Source organism: Neolamprologus multifasciatus, chromosome 3 (genome assembly GCF_963576455.1).
Source record: "Neolamprologus multifasciatus chromosome 3, fNeoMul1.2, whole genome shotgun sequence".
Classification (NCBI taxonomy): domain Eukaryota; kingdom Metazoa; phylum Chordata; class Actinopteri; order Cichliformes; family Cichlidae; genus Neolamprologus; species Neolamprologus multifasciatus.
The window spans coordinates 39,016,542-39,032,636 of record NC_140441.1 but is presented as its reverse complement, the minus strand read 5'-3'; the positions used below and the strand labels follow the sequence as shown (position 1 = coordinate 39,032,636).

The 16,095-nt window shown below is 38.0% G+C and overlaps 1 protein-coding gene and 1 long non-coding RNA gene across 12 annotated transcripts in view; both read right to left on the bottom strand.

Moving 5' to 3' along the window:
* The window catches only part of LOC146523108 (ladderlectin-like), a 16,936-nt gene extending 5,346 nt beyond the window's left edge, over positions 1-11,590 (bottom strand). For 2 of the 11 annotated variants that reach the window (XM_085154712.1, XM_085154719.1), the window contains exons 1-3: positions 11,460-11,590; positions 11,310-11,387; positions 11,160-11,189 (exon numbers count right to left, since the gene is read on the bottom strand). In XM_085154712.1, coding sequence (XP_085010838.1) covers positions 11,160-11,189; positions 11,310-11,370 — 91 coding nt within the window. In that variant the 5' untranslated portion in view covers positions 11,371-11,387; positions 11,460-11,590. Of the gene's footprint in view, positions 1-10,885; positions 10,914-11,159; positions 11,190-11,309; positions 11,388-11,459 lie in introns of all 11 variants that reach the window. The other 9 variants (XM_085154720.1, XM_085154724.1, XM_085154711.1 and 6 more) reach the window with 8 other exon arrangements.
* LOC146523109 (uncharacterized) lies at positions 9,663-10,665 on the bottom strand. Its single transcript, XR_014873277.1, has 3 exons — positions 10,532-10,665; positions 10,306-10,417; positions 9,663-9,982 (listed from the first exon to the last, which is right to left on the bottom strand). It is a non-coding gene; the product is annotated as an uncharacterized LOC146523109 (long non-coding RNA).
* Positions 11,591-16,095: the final 4,505 nt, after the last annotated feature.

Below are 16,095 nucleotides of genomic sequence, written 5' to 3'. Positions count from 1 at the left end.
AGCTGCAGGTGTTTTTCAATGTTGACTTATCATATGTAAGAGAATATGCACAAAGGGAATTGTCAGGAAAGAGATGGCTGTTTGGAGACACACCCCTTTTATTAATATTTTGAAAAACAAGTTATGGGTTCATATTTGCACAACTTTTTACACTGTAAAAAGAAAAAGTTGAGAAAACTTAAAATTTCAAGGCAACATGATGCAAGAGATTTTTGAGTTTTCTCAACTTTTGCAACTGTTGTTGACTTAACTAAGATTTACAAGTTCTGCCAACTTGGTTCTTCTTGTTCACCTAATTAGGATAACCCTGGAAGTCTAACGAAGAAATTCGGGTTTCAATGCCATGTTTTTCTGCCTTCACCAAACAAGGATATTGTTGTTGAGTAATCATACAATTCTTACTCCAGTGAGTTGAAAATGTACTTGTATAAACAAAGGAAAATGTATGCTGTTATTATACTTGAAAAAACACTCAATAAATAGATATAGAATAAAACAAAGCACAATTCAATGTTATCTAAAAGCTTATTTATTTTGTTCAACAGTGCTTTCAGTACATTTCAGAATGTCATGGGCAGTAGGGTGAATTTCTGTTAAAAAAAAAGAGAAGAAAGAAAAGAAATAACAAACAAAAACATGTTTCTTTTGGGTGCTTTGAGCACCCCAGCAGAGACGTTAAAATTCCAGAGTCCAGAACGAAAAAAGAAAAGTGTCCAGCAACTTAATAATTCACGCACACACACCCTGACCGTCTTGTAAAAGCTGAACATAACTATTTCACCTTAAATAGGGTAATGCCACAAACGATTGCCTATGTACCCAGACATTGACATTTTACATGGGCTTACTATGATGAACTATGGAAGTTAAAAGTTATTAGAAATGTTACCATCAATGAAGAGGAAACTAACAGGTAAAACACCAGTTCTATGCTTCATGTGAAGTGGAAAACACCATAACAAATCTTTTAAAATACTACAAGACAGATTTTCACCATATATTCTCAACAATACAGATTCATCTGACTAAAACTTACATTTCGAATAATGATTTATCCACTTAACCTTCATATTATCCAACCAGGTCAAAATAAGATGGCCTCAATTGCTTCAAAGATATAACTCATCTGCCTTGGATAATCAATGTTGAGGGCATACAGAAGGCCAAAGAGGTATGCCAAGGCAGTAGAGAGGTCTGGAATGTTATGTAGCACGATGTCCCTTTCCAACACAACTGCATGTTCTCGACGTATGAGCATCATCATCTTGTAGGATGGTGAGGATGGCAACTGATGCACCGTTCAACACTGGTTCCAAAATGTCAGTGTCCTGAAGAAAAGTAAAATATGAATTGTTGAAAGCTAAGAAAAACTAAAGACAAAACAAATTTCTAAAGATTCAACTTTAACCTCTATACCATGCTGGTCATTTGACTTATAGAGGTTTTAAGAAGAAAAAGCTTATTTTCTTTTAATGGCACCTTGTGAGTTTTGTACAAAAATATTTTCTGCTATGGAACACCCACTAACAATGCCCAGCTGCTGCTCAGCAGAAAAAAAAAAGGAGTGAGAGTTATGACAACTGCAATCCCCACTATAAAATTATCTGGACTGCACTGAGGAAGTGTACATTTCCATTTTGGATTAACTCATCCTTTAAAAACATCTCATAGCAATTAGTTTTACTTGCATTACTTTTTTGTACTTACTAAGCACTTCAGGAAAACCTCTGTTGCATCCTCTCTGAGGAAAATGGGCTGGCCTCTCAGTGCCGGTGGGACACAATCTCAAAAAAAACAACAACACCATGTTAACAATTTTACTTTCTATTTACAAATTAAATAAAAATACTGCCAAATAAGAACAAAGCAATGACTGATGACATTAATTTTTACTGACTGATGTGTTTTGTTTGAAGCCAACATCTTTTTCAGTTTCTGTTAAGAGAAAAGTATACTCTCTTCTAAAATGTCAGATAAAGAAGCACTTCACTCACCTGTTCATCAAGTTTATCCAGGAGGTCTTCAATCTCCTCACAAAGAGCTCCCTTCTTAGGCCGGTACAGTTTCAGCAGGCCAGGCACAAATTTGTCAAGGGATGCATTGAAGGTCCCCAGGAGGTCTTTGCTTGTGATCCAATGAAATTTTTCAGATATCTAAACAAGACATTCACCAAAATATTGTCATTTATTCAGCACAGAAAATTCCTGGGTAGCGGTCTTGGACAGTCTGCACCATGTTATATGCCTGACTGTGTTATCAACAGCAAAACCTACTTCAAAAATCTCTCATGAATACGTCTTTTGCACAGGAATAGAAATACCCTCCACAAAACCCAGTATCAATATGCAAATACATATTATGTTCTAAGTTGCACCAAAATCTGTGACCAATCAGATTCTGTGACCTGCCTTAGTATTCTTTCCCTAACCATCTCAGTCTATAGAAGTCCTATTTCTAGCACTAAAAGAAGAAAAAAAAACATGCTAAAATTATGAGATTGCCTTTCTGTTTCAAAATTTCGATTTAGCATGGGGACTCTTTTCTTGAAAGAAATTTCTTTACACATTTTCTGTGTAAAGAAAAGTTCAGGGTAAGGATTTCAATGTAACACTGGCAAGGGTCTTGACTGGAATAGTAGCACAATATAATAAAGTTGGCCAACCCCAGCAAATACTGTACCACTTCAATATAGTCAATCTAGTATAAATCATGCCCAATTTGAATAATAATTAAATTATAAATTAGGACAGTCTTACCTCCTCAGAGGAAAACAGCGCAGGTCATCTCTCCTGGACACACACACTGGACACCATAGGCTGACACTCCACGACCTCTATCCGCCTGAGAGAAAATGTTTGCAATAATGAAACATTTCAATATAATGTAGAAAAAAAACGAGAAAAAAAGAGTTACGGATCGGACTCCCTGATCCTTACTGCGCATGTGCAAAGTCGGACCGTACAGATCGCGTCTACCCGTGGAATTGTACATAAAATCAATACTTCACCAGCAAAAAGGCTCTCAAAACAATATAATACTTTCCACAGTTTTGAAGGATGGGTCAGGTGTATCCTTTGTGGCCCACCCTATGCCAGAATTCATAGCGCGGCCCAGCCGATTCTAGTTTCCAACAATGGCGGCAGCCACTTAGTTTTAATATTACTCTTATTACTCTTTCTTGGTCACAAAGTAAACTTTTAAGATATTTTCAGGCGAGAATGTAGCTGTGTAAATTTCAAATATCTGCTCAGTTTATTAAGACAACACATATTTGCAAAAATGCTTCTACGTTTTCGGAGACGTTTTTTCAACCCCCCCACCCGGTCCTTCGCTAGCTTAAACATGATATATAAGTCACTTAGATAACTTAAATATGTTATTGTTTGGCTTCCCCCCGCCCAGTGTTTTACTCATTCCACCCTCCTGGGTCCTGATGAGGATGCAGCCTAGGCGCTTGTAGAAAATCCTAATAATAGATCTAGTTAGCTTACCTGCTAGGGCAAATGGTCGGCAGCTCCCGCACCTGTCCAAAAAATTGTCAAATAATACAGTCCAACTTCAGACCAGGTAAAATCCGTAATGGTCGAAAAATTGTAATTTTCATCCAACTTTGGCCACGTTTGTTCAAATTTTCTTAGCAGGTTTTCAGTCCAGAACACATCGACAAACCACAATCACACTGCTCAGGTCTGCTCAGGCTCGTTTGGTCCAGTTCAAACTTGTTCAGCCCACGTGTGCCAGTCATCTACGGGGTTTCCCACTGGTTCCCAACTTGACTCAAAAAATCTACTCAAAAGTTGAAAATCTTTGTTATGCTCTCTAGAAAATCTTAGTTAGGACAACAATGGAAGAAATTTGTTGGGCAGACAAGCTTTTTTAGGTTGTAAATGGAAAGTTTTATTTCTAAGTCAGTTTAATTTGAAAACTTCAATCAAATCAACAATTACTAGTTATCGTTTTTACAGTGCAGGTATATGTAGAAGTACCGGTAAATACAAGTAGTAAACATGTACTGTGCTTCATAAATGAGTAACAAATGTAGTACATAACAATAACCTACAGCACACCAGAAAAATAGATTCGGCCTACCTTTTAGGCTCAGGTGCAGTGACACGGCTTTAACAAGAAGAAAAGTCAGTCATTCACCACCATCTTTCTCTTCTTCCTGCGCACTAAAACCACCAAAGTCCTCTTCTACAGTGTCGGAAACGAACAGGCTCAGGATGGCTTCGTCATCCACTCTCAGCTTCTCTCCTTCGTTGTCACTTTCAAAACCAAACAAATCCTCCTTGTCAGTGTCAGAGTCGAACACCCTCAGAAGGGCCGTGGCGGTGTCCTCCTCTCCATCATGCAGCAGTCCAGCCCTTCGAAATCCGTTGGTGATCATGGATGTTTTCACACTTTTCCACGCTGTCAGAATCCACTGGTGGAGTTGAGCATAACTTGCTTTTCGCAAGTTTATCGCCGCTCGTCATCCACGCCTCCCGCTGAACGCGTAGCGCTACTTTGAAGTTTGTTTTTCGCGCTACTTCGTATGGCACTACGTTGCCTGGCGGACGGGCATGTGACCAACATACCACTGTTGAACCCCGATCCTTCTGCCAGGCAATGTAGTGCCGGAGAACAGCGGAACAAACAAAACAAATCATCTACGATATCACAAAAATCATCCTTAGAAATCCTTAGAAACGCCGCACCTGACTAAAAGCCGCAGGGTTCAAAGCTTGTGCAAAAAGTAGCGGCTTATAGCCTGACAATTATGGTAATACCCTCTACTCTTAGGAAAATTATGGTTCTTAAATGGTTCTTCAGATGTCTTCATGGTTCTTTAAAGAATCATCATACGTCAAAGAACCTTTTTATTGATGGTTCTTCAGCTATTACAAATGGTTCTTTAAAGAACAAAAGGTTCTTCATCCTTAGCTATCTAAGTTTGATGGTGTAAAGTGGCATAAAATTTATTCATTATAATGAGGGTGTAAATTATACTGTGTTTTGTTTGCGCGCATGTGTGTGCGAAGGGGGAGGGCGGGTTACCTGGCAATTACCCTTTAAGAGCAGATGGTAGGAAACTGAATATTAAAATAAAAGTTAGAAATACTTGCTTAAAAATATACTGGTGGCAGGGGTGGGGGCCAAAGCCTAAAGACCCTAACCCCCCCCCCCACACCCCTAATCCCGCAAACCCATTGATCACAAATAGTGTGATATTAGAATATGGAATTTATTATTAAGACGTTGGTAATATGGTAAGTTTACAAAAGGTAGACACAATACACACATTTAAATACTGTACTTTAGTTTTAAGTTTTAATAAATTATTACTATTTTCTGCTTCAAGGCATTACTTTTGAGATTATTATATATATTAGAAAATATAGCATAATGATAATGCTAGTTATTGTAAACCTTATAAACCAGCCAGCAGTATGTAAAGTCAAATTATAAAATACAAGTAAATAACAATTGCACAACAGAATGTACACTGCTTAGGTAAATGATCTCAGTACTTCTTCATCACTGAGCAATTTGTTAATATGTGTTTCGAGCCAAATGACAGAGAGAGAGTGACGTTAGAACACGTCGTACTATGGCAACCTCCCGGGAGCGGACGGGGGTCAGTCGTTGGGATGCGCATGCACAGACAGATTGCGCGAGCGGCGGGCCTTGAACTTTCTAAGGGAAAAAACACTTTCTCACAGACGGTGAGAGCGAAGCGGCTAACAGTCTTGAGTACCTGCTGATCTTTCAAGCTCTGGATTCTGGGACTGTTGTATAACATTTTCATTAAAAACCTTTTTACTGTTTTGTTTTTGTTACTCATCATTGTAGCTTGCTGTTAATGCTGTGCTAACAGTAGCGATTAGCTGTGTTAGATACGTTAGCCGTTGACGTTAATGCAATTTAGTATCGATATACAGAACTGTTTCTCTTAAAAAACACTGTTATAATTAAGTGAAGATGCTCCCAACTAATTTGAAACTTTGGCTTCTAAAATATGTGGTTCTATTGCGTACATAACGTAATGTCAGCTAGACCGATATTAAAATTTATAATATTGTTAAAGTCACTAAAATGGCGCCTGAAGTCTGTTGTGATGTGAGCTCTGTGTCTGCTCTAGAAACTCAGAAATTCAGTAGAGCTGAGCCGTACATTAATACTCACATGAACCTGTACTTTGAATTCTGTAAGAGCTGAATAAAATACAGCTATGCATAAGTGTTTTGAATGAATAGAAATGTGACTTGAGAAGGTGTGTCTTTGACTGTTCCTGTATAACTTATTTTCGGACTAGTTGACAAGTTATGCTCCAGTCATTTGATGTTTCCAAGATAGATGTTCTTTTGTAATATAGTTAAATTTTCTTTGTACATTTCATTTATCGACCATCATACATTAAGCCAAGAAGACACTGTTAGATTTGTATTGTTAATTGTCATTTATGCTTAAAGATATTTAACCATGAATGAACTGAGCTAGCTAGCTGGCTGGCAGTTTTGGCTAACTACCCATTGGTAGTGAACTGATAATACTGCCTTGGTAAAACTTAATATTTGACCACGACTGATGTTACTACAGTAAGTCAAAGCTAAAAGAACCTTAAATGTTTGCAAGTAAAAGTTAATTACCTTAACAGAATCCAGTCCGAACCTGCTCCCTCATGTCCTTTGATTCAAACAGTGAGATAATGGACAGAGCCACTTGAGGGCAGCCAGGGGGGAGGTAGTGTTACACATTTTCGTCTGTGTAAAGCTTGTAAAACATGAACATAACATGCATAATGAACCGGCATTCGAAAAAATTATTTTAACAAATAACCCATCAATTACTATGACTATTGTAGTCGTCTTTACAATTACATTACTACACAAGTTAAATGCAGACTTGGTATAAACCACCCCTTCAAACTTGGTATTGACCTCTACTATTCTGCCCGCCAAGAACTTCTTTCAGGTCTTTTCCCCAAACAAGATGGCGTGTTGGAGGTGTTGGATTTGTTTTGTTTTTGTTGCCTTAACATTAAAGTCTCTTTTGAGCCATATTAATACAATTCATAGCAGTAGTCCAGACTTTCGTGTGATATGTGGGAGTGATGGTTGTACCGAGGAATACAGGAACCTAATCTAGTGCTAATCAGTGTTGGTCAAGTTACTTGAAAAAAGTAATCAGTAACTAATTACCGATTACTTTCCCAAAGAAGTAATCCCGTTACTTTACTGATTATTTATTTTCAAAAGTAATTAGTTACTTAGTTACTTTTTAAAAACACAATTTACAACCTGAATAGGTGATAAAGCGATAGATCTTTCAGCCCAATTCTACTTTTTCTACATAATCCATCATACAAAATGTAATCAAATGGAAAAGTCTCTTTTTTTAACTTGTTTATTAGTTTTAATCTTTTAACTTTATGCATCAAGCAAAAATTGAATTATATGCAACATTCTCTGACTGGAAGAAATTTGTTTAACATTTAAACTTATTTTCTGCACATTTCAGCACATAAAATATATTTTTTGTGTGTTTACACTCACTCTTTCAAATAGATGCAAGTAAAACACAGCAGAAAATAAATAAAATCAAAGACTCAGCGGTCCTGTTGCTCTATTTTCACCTGTAAAGCAGGAGTAGGGTAGGTGGAGGTTTACCCTGGTGCAGGTGTGCCGCAGCGGTCAGTTGAAGAATCTGCGAGTTTCTCTGTGAATTTCCCATTACGTCGTTGCACACTCGGTGCTTGTTTAGGGTTTTTTTCACTGTAAAAAGAAGTTTTCTTCCCACGCAGTGAACAGCGGACGCTAATGTTTTTGTCACTTTTTATGGAATCAAACTCAAAGTAAGGTCAGTACTTCCACGCTTTAAACGCTGCATGCTCATACTCTCTCCGCACTCGATATATTATCCATTGTTGATCTGCACACAGCTGTTGTCATGAACGTCGCACTCGCTTACATCACTGTCATGAGACATTCTCGCAAAAAAATTACGGTAACGCAGTAACGCAGCGTTCCTACAGGAAATTAACGGTAATCTAATTACCGTTTTTGCAATAGTAATCCCTTACTTTACTCGTTACCTGAAAAAAGCAATCAGATTACAGTACCGCGTTACGCGTTACTGCCCATCTCTGGTGCTAATACATTATTTAACTTTTTAATATAAACTAGACTATGGAACACCAAAGTGTTAAAACGTGTCATTTAATTTTTATTTTACATTGTGTATTTTTATAATATTTAATTAAATATTTATTTCACTACGATTCTTTTTTGTAATAATAGAAACATTTTGAGACACTTTAATTTTAAGCACCTGTTTAAGCAGCAGCCAATGAGCATTCAGGTCCCACCCACTGACCCTGATTGCCGGAATAAGAAATTCAGTTGTTAAATGACCTTCTGAAATTAACACACCATTACGAAAAACCCCATTATGAAACAAAAACAGACTTTGGGAAAAAGAGATTTTGGAATATTAACTCATTGAATTTAATAAAATGTCTCAAAAAATGTTCTATAATTCATAAAAAAAAATTAATGCTACTTTAGCTTCAAGTGACAACAGATTAAAACAAATGCTTATATTGATCAAGATTTTGCCATTCTTATTGGACAGTGTTGTAGAGAAAAATCCCTTTATCCAGTTTATTTTGGATTTAATTGAAATTGTTAAAATACTTTTTCCCCCAGTTGTGTTATTACAAACTGTGTCCAAACTAAAAAAAAATGATAGAAGATTACATGCTGCATCTTCCCTCTCAGATTATTGCCGTGGGACCTGTAATTTGTCATACGTGTATGAAATCCGAGTCTAAACACAGTTTTTTTTAAACAATGGTCAGCCAAATTAAACTTTAAGAATGTGTGCAAGTCTCTTGTAAAGCACAATCAGCTGCTGGAGTGTTGTCAAAGTGAAGCAGGAACTGAGCATCCGATATTTGTAAATGAGAAAGGACTAGGTCCTGTATCAGAGGTTGCTAATATGGAGTTTTTGGTGATTGAAGATGCTATACATCATGCCGTTAGAGTAAAGTGGCTTATTTTACATGATAACAAATACATCTGTGACAGGTCTCAGGTATAAATATACCTTCCAATGATTGACTTTCTTATTTCAAGGAAAAAGGTGAATGTTTCTTATTTTAAGATAATTTTTTGTTTTACACTCTATCTAAAAGCTATTTTTGCTTGAAATAAATGTGAAATGGTTCATTTTTAGATTTACAGACTAAATAAGAAAAAAAAGTAATATATACTTGAAACAAGTCTAATCATCTAACACATGAGACTGGAAACTAGCTTGTAATGTTCAAAACAAGATGGACAAGATAATCTGGCTAAATTTAAGACAATAAATCTTGTTAAGCTACAAGAAATTTGCAGTGTGGTACCAAAAAAGGTTCTTCTATGGCATCAGTCTAAAGAACCATTTTGGTTCCAGTTGGCACCTTTATTTTTCTGAGTGTATATGAAGCTAAAATTTCACAGCAATCATTATGCATGTTCACATTTTCTACCATAAAGCTTTCATGCACATAAGACACAGATGAGCAGAGCAGAAGACGTGATTGCTCTTAAATGGAATGATGCAGGTGGATGTCTCAGACTTTAGTTATTAGACCCCAAAATATGTGAGATGTGGAACAGACACACAGACCAGTTGGATTCAATGCTTGAGATTTTAATCATGAAGACGAAAAAGAAAAGTTCATTCGGGAAAATAAAGATTTACTAAAAGCATTCTTTCCATTGCACATTCAGTTTGCTCCTATTGAAAGAGAAAACCAAACTCCACTTTATGTCACTTGTCGTATCGTTCCTTATATAGCGTTACAGCAAAGAAAAAGAAGTAAAGATGTAAAATGGGATTTTTCAAGGGGATATATGAGATCATTTGCTTCTTTGTCCAGTGAACCATCTTCTTTTCCAGACGCAGACATATGGGTATCGGTATTGACAGTAGATATCGTTCATGCAGTTGTATCCTTTAAGCACCAAAAACCAACATTAAGTGAAATCATGATAACATGAACGCATACTTATTTGTACTGAGGATAAGATTTCGTTTTTTATGACAGCAAACCACCTTTGACTATAGTTTCACAACATATATAAATACATAAATATATAGATATCATTTGATATATACATAATATTCATATTTAATGAAATACCACAATGATTTGTTATGTAATATTAACTGAAAGATACTGTTATTTTGAACTGAAACAACCAGTGTAAGTATTTGACACACCAAACAAGTCTGGATACCCAGAACATCAGCATTACACTTTATTCATATACTTACTTGAAAAGTTCATGTGCAGGCAGTGCTCTCTGCGGCGAGCATTGTTAGGCTCTCCACGACACCAGTACGTAAAACTGAAAGGAGTTCCATCGGCCCAAAACCAATAACGCTCCTATAAAACAAAACAAAATGGACAATAATGCATTTAAAACTATGTACATAAATAGAATATTATCAAAGTAAAATGCTTGATATGCAAGCCTTTGTTTCATGATCAGTAATATACCTTCTGAGCGTCAGAGCCTCCAAGCCATGTAGTTGGGTAACTGTGAGTGGCACGATATATGACACTTTGAATCACCCGGTACTCTCTGAGGTTGCGTACAGATGCCAGGTTTGCATGCATAGACTGACAGTATTCTGTAGTGCAGATCAACAGACACCAGAAATTTCAAAGAAAAAAAAAGCGATTTAACCAAGCTGGACTTTATAAAACATTAAAGGGAATTAACGAGATGGGACAAATGAAAAAATCCAAATCACTGTTTTTACCTGAGCATGAGCCCAATCCAAACGATAGGGAAAATAGTGGTAGTATCTGGTGCCATACTTATACCAACCGTGACGCTTGTACCACAACCACCCTCTCTTCTCAACAAGATGTTCTTCTGATGACAAGGAAATAATACTTGAGTAAAAGTAATTAAGGATTTTTAAAGTGTACATATTTGTTGGTGTATTTTAACATATTGGTTATATGTAACATTTCTGGAAATATTTTCTCTCCAGGGCCTCAAAACAACTTTGTGCTGAAGATTTAACTGCACATAAGCAGATATTTATGTGATGCTCTTCTGTTCAGCGTCACAGAAATGTGATTAATTTCAGTGAAAATCCTGAAAATGTTGACCAACCTGATGACCTTTCCTCTTTCCCACCTTCTTCTGGAAGAGCAGGACAAAGTAAAACATTTAACCGTCAAAGTTGACAATTATATTCATACTGTTATTTGTATGATTAGTTCACACATATGCACATTATGTACATTAGACTGCAACACTCACCAGCAACAACGATCAGAGTGATCATTGCACAAAGAAGTGCAGACACAGTCACCAGCTTCATTGCAATGTAAAGTATGTCTGTGAAAAACAGAAGACATCAAGACATCATTCAATTAAAAAAAAAAAGACAGAATAGATTTTGTAGCAGACCTTTTGGAGTATACGTTGAATATTTGTAAAACAGATTTCTTCTCAGCACCAACTAGTAGCTCCAGCCTTCCAATGAGAAGGTGCTGAACAGCTCTAAGATCAGTGCTTATGTACTGCTTCTTTGGTGCTTCAAAACTAGGAACTAACTTTGAAAAACCGATACGTGTCATGTGATTCATGCTGGTCAGACTTTCACAGCATCTCTTTCTTTCTTCACCAAAATAATTGCCTCATACTGACCTCTTCTCCTTTCGGCTGACCACTTAATTTTACTTATTGACTCGTTCATAAAGCGGTTCCCTAGAGTACAACGAAACATTTGATGTATTTAATTAGGATTGAATATGTCTCTTAAGAAACAAAAAATAACAACCATGTTAAAGTCATGATGCTTTGGTCTTCCCTTGGAAAATCTAGACGAGGCAGCTAGTGAGGGGGAGGTAGGGGCTTCTCTGCTCATGCTTCCACAAACAGACTCCGAATGTTTAGGTTTTGTTCCTTGTCTCTTTGGTGAGTGGGGTTGTCGGCTTGTTTACGGTCCAAAAGAAGTTAAGCAAATGAATGAATCAAGCGACGATTTACATTTCTATAGATGTCTCGGGCATTTACCCAATATATCTGTAAATTATGTTCATCGACTTGTTGATATTTTTTCCCCGCGCCTCAGGGCAAAAGAGAAAATGGATTCAAATGTTATATTTCTCAGCTGTCCCTCGTTTATCGCAGGTGTTATGTAATAAAAATAACCAGCGATAGGTGAAATCAAGTTGACGGTGCAAAACGTTTCGTGGACATCGTGGACATACAGCACTGCACTTCAGAGTCACACTGCTAGCGATCGATGCAGCGATTCTGTACTGTACAGGACACGTCACGGAGGAGATCGTCTGCAGCGATCAGGATGCAGGACACAATGTGACGTAAAAAAAAATAAGCATGCAAACTTGCACTAAAAATTCTGCGAAACAGCGAGGTGAAAGGTGAACTGCGTTATAACGAGGGACCACTGTAATTTTTAAGGTAAGTCACAACATACCCTTTGTAAATACTAATGTATAGAAACCGTTACCAGCAATCATTCATTTTTTTGTGTGGCTTTTTTCATGGTTTGTTAACATGCTGTGTAGGTGTGTAGTTGACTAGCTGATATCGACATAACGGGGAAACATCTGGTTTGACTATTCTTCACCTGTAGTTTGAATGCTGAACATTTGCCTGTTTAAATCATAAGACCAGTCACTATACAGAGATGTGCTTCTGAATGTGGACGATGTGTCTTCTGCTGCAGTGATGCAGTTCTGCTTGTGTTGAGTGATGTAAACAACTAATCGATCTAAACTCTTTAAACGTCAAAAAACATCTTTCCGTTTTCGAGTTTTGGACATGATTTTGGAGTATATCTTCGCAGTAGTGATTGACCGCAAGTAAAGCTACCGGAAATGTACAACCCCACATCCGGTCTCAAACCAGGAAGTTAGCATTTTCTCGTGCACAGGGTCAATAGGTGACCTGCTCTACCGCCTGAACTATATCCACCCACTGGCACAGATGAGTAAACACTCACTAGGTTTTGGATAAAGTGTACACTCACAAACCTGTCAAACCCGCATTTGAAATGTTGGCTACCATAGCAGTATAGTATTGCAACATGGCATTAGGGTCTTCTAACTAAAATAGGAACATAAATAGTGCATCGATGCCATATCTGGCCTGCATCTGGTTGACATACACTCTGCCAGTCAGTCACCAGTCAGTCAGTGAGTCAGTGCCAGCTTGATGCCAGATCTGGGCCAGGCCTGTTTTCTATGAGCCTGGGCCACATAAACCAAACCACAATCGAGCCAGATGTGGCATGCCATCACTTAGACTGTGCCACCTATGCCAGGCCTGGTCCATATCTGGATGACATACGTCTTTGTGGTGTGAATAAGGCACGGCGGGTCCAGGGATCAGCGTTTTGTGACATTTTATTTACAACACCTCACACCACCACCCCCGCAACCCCTGAGTCCTCGTGTTTTTAAACTTGGTGGACGTGATTAAGGATGCCGTGCAGGTGCGTCCGCCCTCCCTGCACGGCACCGCATGCCACGCCCCACCACAGTCTTATAATGCCAGAAGTTATATATATATATATATATATATATATATATATATCCCATATCCTTATGAAGGGGGGGTGGGGGGGATGTTACTGGTTTTGTTTGTTTGTTTTTGTTTGTTTGTTCAAGGTCACACTCTGACCAAATGTGGAACTCAATGAAAACTTTAGCTTTAATTTTTTCACACTTCACAACATTTTTTGATATGACACCCTAAGGTTATAGTACTTGGGGCGAGTAGCGCTCACTGAGCGCTCTTGTCATTGTATGCTTTTGTTTTTTGATCTATGTTCATCCCTTTTCCCCCATCATTTTTAAAAAGGCATATTTTTGTTTATTTACATATTAGCATATTTTTAAAGATATAATGTTTTTTAAATATTTTCTTAGTTGACTCATAAACACAATCTTTATATTACAAAAATCATTTACGCTGTTCTGTATATGTTCTGTACATCCTGTTCAGCGTGACAGAAATGTGATTATTTGGGGGGAGCCTGAAAATGTTAACCAAGGTGGTTTAACTGATCCCTCTGACCCATCCTTGCCCCTTCATCTGGAAGAGCCGGGAAGATTAAAACTTCAAATGTTAACTTGGATAATAAATTATTCATTTCCTGTATTCATATACAAGATGTATATTGTATTTTTTTGCATAGTTATACACATATATACACTATGTATATTATACTGCAATATTTACAGGCAGCAGTGATCAGAGCCATCATTGCAAAAAGAAGTGCAGACACAGCTTCATGGTAATGGTAATGGTTACTGTTACGTCCCTCTGCAGCCTCTAATCTGCTCGGTGTGTTCAGCTGGTGCTAATTGGCCACACCTAGTCAGGTGTGGATAAAAGCATACCTGAGGCAAGCTCCCCGGGGAGCTCACTTGCCTTTGCGGCGCCAGCCATTTTGGCCAACCTGCTGTGCATTTTGGGATTTGAGGCCTCTTGTCGCTGGCACTCTGGTGTTCATCTCCTTTTTTGTGTTGCGGCTTTGAGCCGGGTCGTAACATAAGTGGGGGCTCGTCCGGGATCTTTGGACATTTCAGTGGAGATTGAATATCAGTTTTTTGTATTGCTTTTAAGTGGGTGAGTGAAGGTCTTCGCTGTGATTGAGCAACGTCCCTTTAGTCAGTGTGTTTCAACTGGGTGGCTGTGCCGCCCTTCCAGCGAAGCACTCGTTTGTTGTTTTGCTTTGTTGTTTTAATTTGTTGTGTTTGGTGGCTATCCTGGGTGGGGGTACGCTTCAGAGTTTGGTAGGAGACTATATCTCTGGTCTGCTGCCTGCTCTCGAGTTCGCGTTTAAAGTCGCCTCGAGCCTGGTACACCACTGAAGACTAGGGTAGGTAAAGTTAGGGTTTTATTGTTTTTAGTGTTTTAGGCTGGGAGTTGCACATAGTAAATCAGTCGCACCAAACTTGGTAGGAAGTTTGAGACCATTCTTGATCATGGTCTGTAGCTGAGGCAGGTAGGCTGTTTTTAAGTTGGCATTGTGTGTGCACCGTGTGTGTGCATATGTCAGTGTTGATGGATGCTAATGAGATCCTTGTGAGGTGAGTGTTTTGTGCTGTGACCTTTAGTGTTGTGGGGAATATGGCTATTTTGTTGGATCACTTGTGAGTGTTGTTGGCCAGGTGATGGCAATAACACTGTGGGGTGCTGAGCCACCCTTGATGTGATCATTGTGTGACCATAGCTCTCCATTTTGTGGTTGGTCACTAGTGTGCTTGATTTACTGAACTTTTCGGATTAAAGTAACTTGTTGTGGTATAGGGCCACTTGTATGTGACTGACTGTGTGGTGGAGACAACAGATCACTTGTGATTATTTGTTGCTACTTTTGGTTTTGTGTTGTAGCAGATCAGGTAATCATTTTGGGTTTGTGACTGTTGTGCTCCTTTGTGTTAGTCACATGTTACTTTTTGTGTGTTTTCAGTGTGGCAACTTCAAATCCTCATGCCCATCCATGCTCAGAGATCCCAACTATAATGTGAACACTGTGCTTCTGTTAGCTTTAACTTTTATTCCAGGTTTGTGGGTCAAGGACCTGAAGGCTTCAGGGCCGTAACAGTTACTATCTGTAAAAAACAGAAGACCCAAAGCGAATGGCAGTTCATTGAAGAAAGGACAGAAGAATCTGAGTTTGCAGTAAATTGTAGAATATTTTGTCTTTTTTCTTTTCAACACCAGGGAGTACTTTCAGCCTTTGAGTGAGACGGTGCTGAACAGCTCCACGTTCTGTATATAGTGTTTCTTTGTAGTCGCAAAACCAGGAACTGAAAAAGAAAATAAAACATGCCAGCCAGGCTTTTCCTGTACTTCTTTCAAAATAATCGTTTTCGTCTCCTTTTGTTTACTCATTTAATTTTATAGATTGAGTGCTCCAGAAAGAGGCTCCACAGAATGTTTAATATGTTTAATTAAGATTTATTGTGTGTTTTATTGTGTTTTTCGAAAAAGCATCATTAAATCTTGCAAAGTCTTAATTTCACAATAGAACACAGAATTAATAACAAATTAACTACTTTTT